Below are 13,813 nucleotides of genomic sequence, written 5' to 3'. Positions count from 1 at the left end.
TGGAATGTTCTGCAATGGCCAATCACCTGACCTGAATCCGATGGAGCATTTCACTTGCTGAAGACAAAACTGGAGGGAAAATGGCCCAAGAACAAGCAGGAACTGAAGACAGTTGTAGTAAAGGCCTGGAAGAGCATCACCAGGGATGAAACCCAGCGTCTGCTGATGTCTATGCGTTCCACACTTCAGGCTGTCATTGACTGCAAAGGATTTGCAACCAAGTATTAAAAAGTGAAAGTTTGATTTATGATTATTATTCTGTCCCATTACTTTTGGTCCTTTAACAAGTGGGAGGCACATATGCAAACTGTTGTAATTCCTACACCGTTCACCTGATTTGGATGTAAATACCCTCAAATTAAAGCTGACAGTCTGCAGTTAAAGCACATCTTGTTCATTTCATTTCAAATCCATTGTGGTGTATAGAGCCAAAAATGTTAGAATTGTGTCCATGTCCCAATATTTATGGACCTGACTGTAGTTCCATAGTTCCATAGTCACATAGTTAGTCTGGCTGAGAAAAGACAAAAGTCCATCCAGTTCAACCATTAAAAAAAAAGTTATAATCCTCCACCGCAGTAGATCCAGAGGAAGGCAGAAACCCAGCAAAGCATGATCCAATCTCCTCCTGCAGGGGAAACATTCCTTCCTGACCCCCCGAGAGGCAATCGGATATTCCCGGGATCACCTTTCCCTATGAATGTTCTATCCAGTTATATTCTGTGTATCCAAGAAAGAATCCAGGACTTTCCTCCAGCAATCCACTGAGCTGGCCACAACCAACTCTGGAGGGAGTCTATTCCACATTCTCACAGCTCTTACTGTGAAGAAACCTTTCCGTGTTTGGAAATGACATTTCTTTTCCTCCAGACGTAAAGAGCGCCCCCTTGTCCTCTGTGATGATCTCAGGGGGAATCCCAACAGGAGTTCAGTGTTTCGGAGCCTGTGATGAAGGGGTTCCTGCTCGGCTCTGAAACGTCTCCCTCGTTTTTTTGTGATGTGACCTTTCTGCAATAAAAGCCTTTTGGAGGACATTGGAGATCCTTGGTGGGCCGGAGACATTTGTGCCTTCACCTGTCATGTCTCCAGAATCCAGCTGGTAGTGGCTGCAGCTCCCGCTACTGATGAGTCCTGTTTCCAGGAACGTGTGCTATGGGAACATAGACAAGACTGTATTGGGGGTCTGTCACACGACCATTGATGGTCAGATCTAACACATGGAGACCACCGAGCAGAAGGACCAGCACAGGTCAGGTCACAGCAACTTCAGGAGGGCTGAGGACTGAAGATCTGAATCCACAGGGAATGGTGAGGATGGGGCAGTAAGCAGAGGACATTGTACATACGTGTCTCCCAGATCTTCTACTATATCATGTATGCATATAAAGACACGGAGCGTGGAGGACATTGTACATACGTGTCTCCCAGATCTTCTACTATATAATGTATGGATATAAAGACACGGAGCGTGGAGGACATTGTACATACGTGTCTCCCGGATCTTCTACTATATAATGTATGGATATAAAGACACGGAGCGTGGAGGACATTGTACATACGTGTCTCCCGGATCTTCTACTATATCATGTATGGATATAAAGACACGGAGCGTGGAGGACATTGTACATACGTGTCTCCCGGATCTTCTACTATATCATGTATGGATATAAGGACACGGAGCGTGGAGGACATTGTACATACGTGTCTCCCGGATCTTCTACTATATAATGTATGGATATAAAGACACGGAGCGTGGAGGACATTGTACATACGTGTCTCCCGGATCTTCTACTATATAATGTATGGATATAAAGACACGGAGCGTGGAGGACATTGTACATACGTGTCTCCCGGATCTTCTACTATATAATGTATGGATATAAAGACACGGAGCGTGGAGGACATTGTACATACGTGTCTCCCGGATCTTCTACTATATCATGTATGGATATAAAGACACGGAGCGTGGAGGACATTGTACATACGTGTCTCCCGGATCTTCTACTATATCATGTATGGATATAAGGACACGGAGCGTGGAGGACACTGTACATACGTGTCTCCCGGATCTTCTACTATATCATGTATGGATATAAGGACACGGAGCGTGGAGGACACTGTACATACGTGTCTCCCGGATCTTCTACTCTATCATGTATGGATATAAAGACACGGAGCGTGGAGGACACTGTACATACGTGTCTCCCGGATCTTCTACTCTATCATGTATGAATATAAAGACACGGAGCGTGGAGGACACTGTACATACGTGTCTCCCGGATCTTCTACTCTATCATGTATGGATATAAAGACACGGAGCGTGGAGGACATTGTACATACGTGTCTCCTGGATCTTCTACTATATCATGTATGGATATAAAGACACGGAGCGTGGAGGACATTGTACATACGTGTCTCCCGGATCTTCTACTATATCATGTATGGATATAAAGACACGGAGCATGGAGGACATTGTACATACGTGTCTCCCGGATCTTCTACTCTATCATGTATGGATATAAGGACACGGAGCGTGGAGGACATTGTACATACGTGTCTCCCGGATCTTCTACTATATCATGTATGGATATAAGGACACGGAGCGTGGAGGACATTGTACATACGTGTCTCCCGGATCTTCTACTATATCATGTATGGATATAAGGACACGGAGCGTGGAGGACATTGTACATACGTGTCTCCCAGAATTCTACAATATCATGTATGGATATAAAGACACGGAGCGTGGAGGACATTGTACATACGTGTCTCCCGGATCTTCTACTATATCATGTATGGATATAAGGACACGGAGCGTGGAGGACATTGTACATACGTGTCTCCCGGATCTTCTACTATATCATGTATGGATATAAGGACACGGAGCGTGGAGGACATTGTACATACGTGTCTCCCGGATCTTCTACTATATCATGTATGGATATAAGGACACGGAGCGTGGAGGACATTGTACATATGTGTCTCCCGGATCTTCTACTATATCATGTATGGATATAAGGACACGGAGCGTGGAGGACATTGTACATACGTGTCTCCCGGATCTTCTACTATATCATGTATGGATATAAGGACACGGAGCGTGGAGGACATTGTACATACGTGTCTCCCGGATCTTCTACTATATCATGTATGGATATAAGGACACGGAGCGTGGAGGACATTGTACATACGTGTCTCCCGGATCTTCTACTATATCATGTATGGATATAAGGACACGGAGCGTGGAGGACATTGTACATACGTGTCTCCCGGATCTTCTACTATATCATGTATGGATATAAGGACACGGAGCGTGGAGGACATTGTACATACGTGTCTCCCGGATCTTCTACTATATCATGTATGGATATAAGGACACGGAGCGTGGAGGACACTGCTAGGACTGGAGGTGGGGATTGGACAGGACTTACCTTCTACATGGACGGTGTACTCATATGTCTGTATATGGAGTCCTGTAGGATTACTTATATCCAAACTGTATATCCCGCCATTCTCCAGAGTCACATCATGTATGACCAGACTTCCATTCTCCGATACCCTCGTATTGGTCACGGTCACATCTGGTCTCAGTGTACATTGTCTGTGTCTAGCTATCCTGGTGCCATTGTGTCCGGTTGGGTCTCTGTATCTCCACTCATACCGGTCACACATCGATCGATCTGTATGGCTGAGGGTGAGATGGATTCTGATGGGGAGGAGAAGGTCAGATCCCGGCCGGGTGAATATTTCCTCCTGAACATCCGGGGCACTTCCTGCACAGACAGAATACAGACCCCAGTCAGGTCACAGTCTACGCTCCCCTCCCCCCTCATAGAACACACATTGATGGAGAACCATCTGGAATATCATGAGACTAATGAATGAAAAACCCAACACTGTCCAAGATGTCCACTTCAAGGGTCTGTATATAGAGGAAGGACAGTATATATAGTGTAGTATACAGAGGAAGGGATGTATATAGGGCAGTATATAGTGGAAGGGATGTATATAGGGCAGAATATAGGGGACGGGATGTATATAGAGCAGAATATAGTGGATGGAATGTATATAGGGCAGTATATAGTGGAAGGGATGTATAAAGGGTAGTATATAGCGGTATTATTATTATTATTATTACTACGAGTTTATATAGCGCCAAAGGGTTTGCTCAGCGCTGTACAATAGGGGGGGACAATACATGGCCCAGTACAACAAAGACAGACAGCGTACGAGGGGTAAGAGGGCCCTACTCTTACGAGCTTACAATCTAGGAGGGAGGGGGTAAAGGTACAGTAGGAAGTGGCTGGGGGGGATGAAGTGGTAGGAGGAATGAGGGAGGATGGCCGTTAGGTGAGGGTGGGGTAGGGTGCGGTAGGGCAGTATATAGTGGATGGGACGTATATACGGCAGTATATGAGTGGAAGGGATGTATATAGGGCAGTATATAGTGGAAAGGATGTATATAGGGCAGTATATAGTGGACGGGATGTATATAGGGCAGTATATAGTGGAAGGGATGTATATAGGGCAGTATATAGTGGAAGGGATGTATATAGGGCAGTATATAGTGGACGGGAAATATATAGGGTAGTATATAGTGGAAGGGATGTATATAGGGCAGTAAATAGTGGAAAGGATGTATATAGGGCAGTATATAGCGGTAGGGCAGTGTATATGAGTGGAAGGGATGTATATAGGGCAGAATATAGAGGAAAGGGATGTATATAGGGCAGTATATAGTGGAAGGGATGTATATAGGGCAGTATATAGTGGAAGGGATGTATATAGGGCAGTGTATAGTGGAAGGGATGTATATAGGGTAATATATAGCAGTAGGGCAGTATATAGTGGAAGGGATGTATATAGGGTAGTATATAGTGGAAGGGATGTATATAGGGTAGTATATACTGGAAGGGATGTATATAGGGCAATATATAGTGGAAGGGATGTATATAGGGCAGTATATAGTGGAAGGGATGTATATAGGGTAATATATAGCAGTAGGGCAGTATATAGTGGAAGGGATGTATATAGGGTAGTATATACTGGAAGGGATGTATATAGGGCAATATATAGTGGAAGGGATGTATATAGGGCAGTATATAGTGGAAGGGATGTATATAGGGTAGTATATAGTGGAAGGGATGTATATAGGGTAGTATATAGTGGAAGGGCTGTATATAGGGTAGTATATAGTGGAAGGGATGTATATAGGGTAGTGTATAGTGGAAGGGATGTATATATGGCAGAATATAGTGGAAAGGTTGTATATAGGGTAGTATATAGCGGTAGGGCAGTGTATATAACTCAAAGGGATGTATATAGGGCAGTGTATAGTGGAAGGGATTTACAGTTGAAACTGGAAAAATGATAATCTGGTGCATTTGTTGATTGATTTCAGTGCAGCAACTTAAAAGGTGACACTAATATATGAGACTCATTCCATGCAAAGCAAGATAGTTCCAGCCGTGATTTGTCATCATTGTGATGATTATGGCTTACAGCTCATGAAAACCCCAAATCCACAATCTCAGAAAATGAGAATATTCCATGCAATCAATAAAACACGGATTGTACATAGAACAATATCGCACCTCTGAGAAGTAGAAGCTGCATATGTACTCAGTACTTGGTTGGGGCCCCTTTTGCAGCAATTACTGCCTCAATGCGGCATGGCATGGAAGCTATCAGCCTGTGGCACTGCTGAGGTGTTATGGAAGACCAGGATGCTTCAATAGCGGCCTTCAGCTCTTCTGCATTGTTCGGTCTCATGTCTCTCATCTCTTGGCAATGCCCCATAGATTCTCTATGGGGTTCAGGTCAGGTGAGTTTGCTGGCCAATCAAGCACAGTAATCCCACGGTCACTGAACCAGGTTTTGGTGCTTTTGGCAGTGTGGGCGGAGCCAAGTCTTGCTGGAAAATGAAGTCAGCATCCCCATAAAGCTGGTCTGTGGAAGGAAGCATGAAGTGCTCCAAAATCTCCTGGTAGACGGCTGCGGTGACCCTGGACTTAATGAAGCACAGTGGACCAACACCAGCAGATGACATGGCTCCCCAAATCCACACAGACTGTGGAAACTTCACACTGGACTTCAAGCATCTTGCAGTGTGTGCCTCTCCATTCTTCCTCCATACTCGGGGTCCTTGGGCCTCTCCATTCTTCCTCCATACTCGGGGTCCTTGTGCCTCTCCATTCTTCCTCCATACTCGGGGTCCTTGGGCCTCTCCATTCTTCCTCCATACTCGGGGTCCTTGGGCCTCTCCATTCTTAATCCATACTCCGGGTCCTTGTGCCTCTCCATTCTTCCTCCATACTCGGGGTCCTTGTGCCTCTCCATTCTTCCTCCATACTCGGGGTCCTTGGGCCTCTCCATTCTTCCTCCATACTCGAGGTCCTTGTGCCTCTCCATTCTTCCTCCATACTCGGGGTCCTTGTGCCTCTCCATTCTTCCTCCATACTCGGGGTCCTTGGGCCTCTCCATTCTTCCTCCATACTCGGGGTCCTTGGGCCTCTCCATTCTTCCTTCATACTCGGGGGTCCTCGGGCCTCTCCATTCTTCCTCCATACTCGGGGGTCCTCGGGCCTCTCCATTCTTCCTCCATACTCGGGGTCCTTGGGCCTCTCCATTCTTCCTCCATACTCGGGGTCCTTGGGCCTCTCCATTCTTCCTCCATACTCGGGGTCCTTGGGCCTCTCCATTCTTCCTCCATACTCGGGGTCCTTGGTTTTCAAATGACATGCAAAAGTTGCTCTCATCAGAAAAGAGGACTTTGGACCACTGAGCACCAGATCAGGTCTGTTTTTCTTTAGTCCAGGTAAGACGCTTCTGACGTTGTTTGTTGTTCAGGAGCGGCTTGACAAGAGGAATACGACATTTGAAGCCCATGTCCAGGATCCGTCTGTGTGTGGTGGCTCTTGATGCACTGACTCCAGCCTCAGTCCACTCCTTGTGAAAGTCCCCAACACTTTTGAATGGCCTTTTCCTGACAATCCTCTCCAGGCTGCGGTCATCCCTGCTGCTTGTGCACCTTTTTCTTCCACACTTTTCCCTTCCACATAACTTTCTATTAATGTGCTTTGATACAGCACTTTGGGAACATCCAACTTCTTCTGCAATGACCTTTTGAGGTCAAAAGCCACCATAAAATAACAATGAGTATGACATATGTACCAGCAGAAAAGATAAAGGAGATACCATCGATGAGACAAAACAGAAAACTAATAATAGACAAACCAAAAACATTGCAATAAAAAACATAGATACCCATAAGGATATGGACTTGGGAGAAACATCAATACCCAAGTCGTCCAGACAATTGTCTGGATGGGATTGGGGGCAACAGGACAACCGGAACATATCAGTCGGCAAATCCGGCCAGAAAAGTATGACATATGGGGGACCCAGCACAGAAAAAAAGAAAAAGGACGGGGGGGAGGGAGAGGGGAAGGGGGGGTAAGGATACATCCCTGAAGTGCCCACAGAGGAACACCACAGAAAAGCATCAAGCAGGCACGTTGCTGGAACGAGAAGGACGAGGACGTTGCGGAGTGCGTGAAGGACGCTTCCGGCCCCTACGAACTGGTGTCCAAATCTTGTCGGGGGTAGCGGAAGGACGAGATGGAGAAGGTGATAATGAGGAATTGTCTTCAGGTAGAGGAGGTAGTCCCAATTGCTTCAGGAAGGAGTCCGCCTCAAAAAGATCATGTAGAGTAACTTGGGAATTATCTTTGGAGACGACCAACCTGAAGGGAAAACCCCAGCGATAAGGGACATGGTGGTGCTGGAGATGAGTGGTGAGTGGCTTCAGCGCTCGCCGTGTAGCCAGGGTAATCGGAGAGAGATCACAGAAGAGCTGAAGCCTGTCCCCTTTAATTTCCAGGGACGGGATGTTGCGTACAGAGGCTAACAAGGCTTCCTTGCTCTCAAAAAAAATGAAAGCAGACGATGACATCACGTGGTCTGGTGCCGTCAGCAGGTCTGGGACCCAGCGATCGGTGGGCCCTGTCCATGCGCTTCTGGGACCAAGGGGGCGGTTGCGGTGAAGGACAACAGATGTTGGCGGAGTTGGGAATCGGCAGTAGATTCAGACATACCACGAATGCGGACGTTTTGCCGGCGTTCCCTGTTTTCCAGGTCCTCTTGTTGGAGCTGAATTTGGGACATGGTGTGCTTCAGATACGCATTATCTTCTTCTAAGACATGGACGTACTGCACCAATTCAGCAAATTTATTCTCCGCATGTTCCCCAATCTGCGCTATTTCTCCCCGAAGATCCAAAGCCAACGTGCTCACTTCAGCAGATATAGTGGCGGTAATATTGCGTAAAAATACCTGCAGTTTTTCCTCCAGCACAGATATCGTGAGAGTAGGTGACACATGAGGATTGGCAGAAGCAGGTGGTGGAGAGCTCAGCGGAGAACGCACTACTGCTCCCCTACAGGGGTCAGGGGCTCGGATTCCTCCATCTGGGGACACTGAGGGTGTGAGGAGGTTGGCTGCATTGCAGCTGCTGCAGTACCTCTGGCCGCCACTGGGGGTCCGCCGGAGCTCAGCCGTGGGATCGCGGCCAAAATTGAGGCCGGGGATTGGGGCCTATGGAGGAACCGCTACAGCGGTGGCGGCCGCGGCTCATGTGGCAGCGGGGAAGGGGGCTTCCAGCGCCCGATCTTCCCCATGAGGAGGCTGGGGTCTGGTGAGCTGGGTGACCCGCTGATATGACTCACCCCGGGACGTCTGTGGAGCAGCGATGCATCGTGGGTGAGTCTCAAGGGCCTGGAGAGGAGCGGAGCTCAGGAAGATGCGGCCATCAGGGTTCCCGGCCATGCATGCGCCCTCAAAATGCATTTTTATTACAAAATATATGAAAAATATTCTTCAAAAAATACATTTCAAGTACACTGTATGTCTTTAAAAATACAAATCTAAATTTTTGGAACACAATTACAAATATATGTAAAAATATATGTTAAAATGACTATTTTATATGTAAAAAAATCTGAAGAATATATTTAAAAAATATATATTTTTAAAAATATTTTTAAGAACGCATTTCAACATGCAGTGTGTTTTTTTTTTTTTTACATATAAAATAGTCATTTTAACATATATTTTTACACATATTTGTTAATGTACTCCAAAAATGTAGATTTGTGTGTGTGTATATACAGTTGCAAGAAAAAGTATGTGAACCCCTTGGGATTATGTGGAGTTTTGCATGAATTGGGCATAAAATGTGCTCTGAACGTCATCTAAGTCACAACAATAGAAGAACACAGTCTGCTGAACATAATACTACACAAACATTAGATGTTGCCATGGTTTAATTGCACATAACATGTAAACATTCACAGTGCAGGGAGGAAAAAGTATGTGAGGCCCTACTTAATGACTTCTCCCAGAGCTAATTGGAGCCAGGAGTGAGCCAACCTTGACTCCAATCAGTGTGATGATATTGGATGTGTTGCTGACAGCTGTCCTGCCCTTAAAAAATGCACACCTGTTTTGGGTTTACTGGTTCCAAGAAGCACTGTCTGATGTGAACAATGCCTTGCAGAAAAGAGCTCTCAGAAGACCTACGATCAAGAATTGTTGACTTGCATGAAGCTGGAAAGGGTTACAAAAGTATCTCCAAAAGCCTTGATGTTCATGTGTCCACGGTAAGACAGACTGTCTACAAATGGAGAAAGTTTAGCACTGTTGCTACTCTCCCTAGGCGTGGTCGTCCTGTAAAAATGACTGCAAGAGCACAGCGCAGAATCCCAGAGTGTCAGCTAAAGACCTACAGAAATCTCTGGCACATGCTAACATTTTTGTTGACACATCTACAATCAGGAAAACATTAAACAAGAATGGAGTACATGGGAGGACACCACGGAGGAAGCCATTGCTGTCCAAAAAGAATATTGCAGCACGTTTGAAGTTTGCAAAAGAGCACCTGGATGTTCCACAGCACTACTGGCAAAATATACTGTGGACAGATGAAACCAAGATTGAGTTGTTTGGGAAGAACACACAACACTATGTGTGGAGAAAAAAAAGGCCCAGCACACCAACATCAAAACCTCATCCCCACTGTGAAACATGGCGGAGGGAGCATCATGGTTTGGGGCTGCTTTGCTGCCTCAGGGCCTGGACGGATTGTTGTCATTGATGGGAAAATGAATTCCAGAGTTTATCAAGACATTTTGCAGGAAAACGTACGACCATCTGTCCGCCAACTGAAGCTCCGCAGAGGATGGGTGATGCAACAGGACAATGATGACCCAAAGCATACAAGTCATTCAACAAAACAATGGCTGCAACAGCACAGAATACGCCTTCTGGAGTGGCCCAGTCAGAGTCCTGACCTCAACCCGATTGAAATGCTGTGGCATGACCTTAAGAGAGCGATTCACACCAGACATCCCAAGAATATTGCTACACTGAAACAGTTTTGTGAAGAGGAGTGGTCCAAAATGACTCCAGATCGTTGTGCAGGTCTGATCTGCAACTACAGGAAACGTTTGGTTGGGGTTATTGCTGCCAAAGGAGGGTCAACCAGTTATTAAGTCCAAAGGTTCACATACTTTTTCCTCCCTGCACTGTGAATGTTTACATGTTATGTGCAATTAAACCATGGCAACATCTAATGTTTGTGTAGTATTATGTTCAGCAGACTGTGTTCTTCTATTGTTGTGACTTAGATGACGTTCAGAGCACATTTTATGCCCAATTCATGCAAAACTCCACGTAATCCCAAGGGGTTCACATACTTTTTCTTGCAACTGTATATATATACACACACATATATATATATATACACACACACACATATATATATATACACACACACATATATATATACACACACACACACATATATATATACACACACACATATATATATACACACACACACATATATATATATACACACACACACACACACATATATATATATATATATTTTTTTCAATTAATATATGTGTGTGTATATTTATTTTTATATATGTGTGTGTGTGTAACAGAAGTATTTGAACCCCCTGCGATTCTGCAAGTTCTCCCACTTCTCCATCATGGAGGGTCTGACATTCATATTGCAGGGGATTCCCACTCTGAGGACAGAATTCAGGAGATCACATTGCAGGGGATTCCCACTCTGAGGACAGAATTCAGGAGATCACATTGCAGGGGATTCCCACTCTGAGGACAGAATTCAGGAGATCACATTGTATGATTTGTAAAGAATGTATTTGTCTCGTACGGCTGAACAGAAGTATTTGAACCCCTGAGAAGCAGCAAGAATTCTGTCTCTCAAAGACCTGTTACTGCGCCTTTACAAAGTCCCCCTCTACTCCACTCATTCATCTCACTTAGTAGCACCTGTCTGAGCTCTTTAAAGACACCTGTCTACCCCACAGTCAGTCAGACGCCAACTACTACCATGGGCAAGACCAAAGAGCTGTCAAAAGACACCAGAGACAAAATGGTGGACCTCCACAGGGCTGGAAAGGGCTACGGGGCAATTGCCAAGCAGCTTGGTAAAAATAGATCAACTGTTGGAGCAATTGTTAGAAAATGGAAGAGGCTAAAGACGACTGTCAGTCTGCCTCGGACTGGGGCTCCATGCAAGATGTCCCCTCGTGGGGGATCACTGATGAGAAGAAAGGTGAGGAATCAGCCCAGAACTACAAGGGAGGAGCTGCTCAATGACATGAAGAGAGCTGGGACCACAGATTCACAGGTCCCTGTCGGTAGAACACTACGCTGTCATGGTTTCCAATCATGCATTGCATGGAAGGTTCCCCTGCTCCAGTCATCACATGTCCAGGCCCGTCTGAAGGTTCCCCTGCTCCAGTCATCACATGTCCAGGCCCGTCTGAAGGTTCCCAATGACCATCTGGATGATGCAGAGGAGGCATGGAATTTTTGTAAAATTCTGTCCTCAGAGTGGGAATGTATACAATACAATGTGAATGTCAGACCCTCCATGATGGAGAAGTGGGAGAACTTGCAAAATCGCAGGGGGTTCAAATACTTCTGTTCCTCACTGTATATATATATACACACACACACAAATCTACATTTTTGGAGCACATTAACAAATATGTGTAAAAATACATGTAAAAATTACTATTTTATATGTAAAAAAAAAAAACACACTGCATGTTGCAATGCGTTCTTAAAAATATTTTTAAAAATATATATTTTTTAAATACATTCTTCAGATTTTTTTTTACATATAAAATAGTCATTTTAACATATATTTTTACATGTATTTGTAAATGCGTTCCAAAAATTTAGATTTGTATTTTTAAAAACACAGAATATTTGAAATGTATTTTTTTTTAAATATTTTCAATATATTTTGTAATAAAAATGCATTTCAACATGCAGTATGTATATATATATTGAATACGGCCAAAATTGTAATATTTCAACTATAAGTCAATATATTTGTTAAGAATATTTTTAAAATAGATTTAAAATATATTTTTCTTCCATGTGGATATGAAGTAATTTTTTTTTTATATCGGTCAGGACTAAAACATAAATCACGGAAGGTAAACCTATAAATCTCGTATATATTTCATACTCATCTGATTTTTGCCCCTCCCACCCGCTGTGTGCCCATCCCCCGATCTCCCCCTCACCTAGACAGGTGACCTCGGCTGTGCTCTCCTCCTCCTGGCTGACCATGTTCTTCACAGTACAGGTGATGTTCCAGGGTCCCGGTGGCTCCACAACGGCTGTAATGTGATTGGCGGAAGCAGAATAATTCTCCTTGGATCGTCCAATCACAGATAGAGCGATATTCGGCTTAGTCCCCGCCTCCACACTGCAGGAGATCTCAGCGCTGCCATCCCGGAGACACGAGATATAGAGGACCGGAACCGATACTGGAACTGAGAGAGACAATCATTTCCATTGATAAGGTCCAATCTATACACAGCATGCCCCTCCCCCATCCTTACCTATAGACAGGTGTGCAGACATCTTCCTGGAGACTGGAGGAGATGGATTGTGTCTGTGCGCAGGTCTCCTCCAACAACTATTTCATCTCCAAACACGGAAAGGTTTCTTCACAGTAAGAGCTGTGTGAATGTGGAATAGACTCCCTCCAGAGTTGGGTGTGGCCAGCTCAGTGGATTGCTGTAGGAAAGTCCTGGATTCTTTCTTGGATACACAGAATATAACTGGATATAACATTTATAGGGAAAGGTGATCCCGGGAATATCCGATTATTGATCCAGGGAATATCCGATTATTGATCCCGGGAATATCCGATTATTGATCCCGGGAATATCCGATTATTGATCCCGGGAATATCCGATTGCCTCTCGGGGGGTCAGGAAGGAATATTTCCCCTGCAGGAGGAGATTGGATCGTGCTTTGCTGGGTTTCTGCCTTCCTCTGGATCCACTGTGGGTGGAGGATTATAACTTCTCTTTAATGGTTGAACTGGATGGAATTTTATCTTTTCTCAGCCAGACTAACTATGGAACTAAATCACCCCACTAACATCACATCGATATTCTTGGTCATGTGACCCCCCCCCCCCCATACACAGTACTTTACAACCTCATCCGGACAACTGGAGTGAAGGAATGTGAGCACAAAGGGGAGGGTTTGCCCATAATGACCAATTAGAATGTCAATTTCCTGCTCTCAGCAGAAGTTCCACCCTCCAATGTTGACGAATCGGCTCCATCTCAGTAAACCAAACTTACAGCGGAGAGACGGCTCCATCCAGGTCAGAGGTCAGCCTGAGGGTCGGAGCCCCAACTGGGGTCACTGAAATCCCCTCCGAGGTCCCCAGATTGGTGCTTTG

At 45.0% G+C, this 13,813-nt stretch overlaps 1 protein-coding gene across 1 annotated transcript in view; it reads right to left on the bottom strand.

Moving 5' to 3' along the window:
* The window catches only part of LOC149435319 (uncharacterized), a 130,282-nt gene extending 117,304 nt beyond the window's left edge, over positions 1-12,978 (bottom strand). Inside the window, 3 exon segments of the mRNA XM_089662797.1 lie at positions 3,432-3,773; positions 12,636-12,887; positions 12,957-12,978. Of these exon segments, the coding sequence (XP_089518923.1) occupies positions 3,432-3,773; positions 12,636-12,887; positions 12,957-12,978 (616 nt within the window).
* Positions 12,979-13,813: the final 835 nt, after the last annotated feature.

Source organism: Staurois parvus, unplaced genomic scaffold (genome assembly GCF_062004578.1).
Source record: "Staurois parvus isolate SC_StPar_1 unplaced genomic scaffold, SC_StPar_1.0 ptg001544l, whole genome shotgun sequence".
In the NCBI taxonomy this organism is placed as follows: domain Eukaryota; kingdom Metazoa; phylum Chordata; class Amphibia; order Anura; family Ranidae; genus Staurois; species Staurois parvus.
Note: the sequence above shows the minus strand (reverse complement) of the source record. Positions and strands in the feature narration are given on the sequence as shown.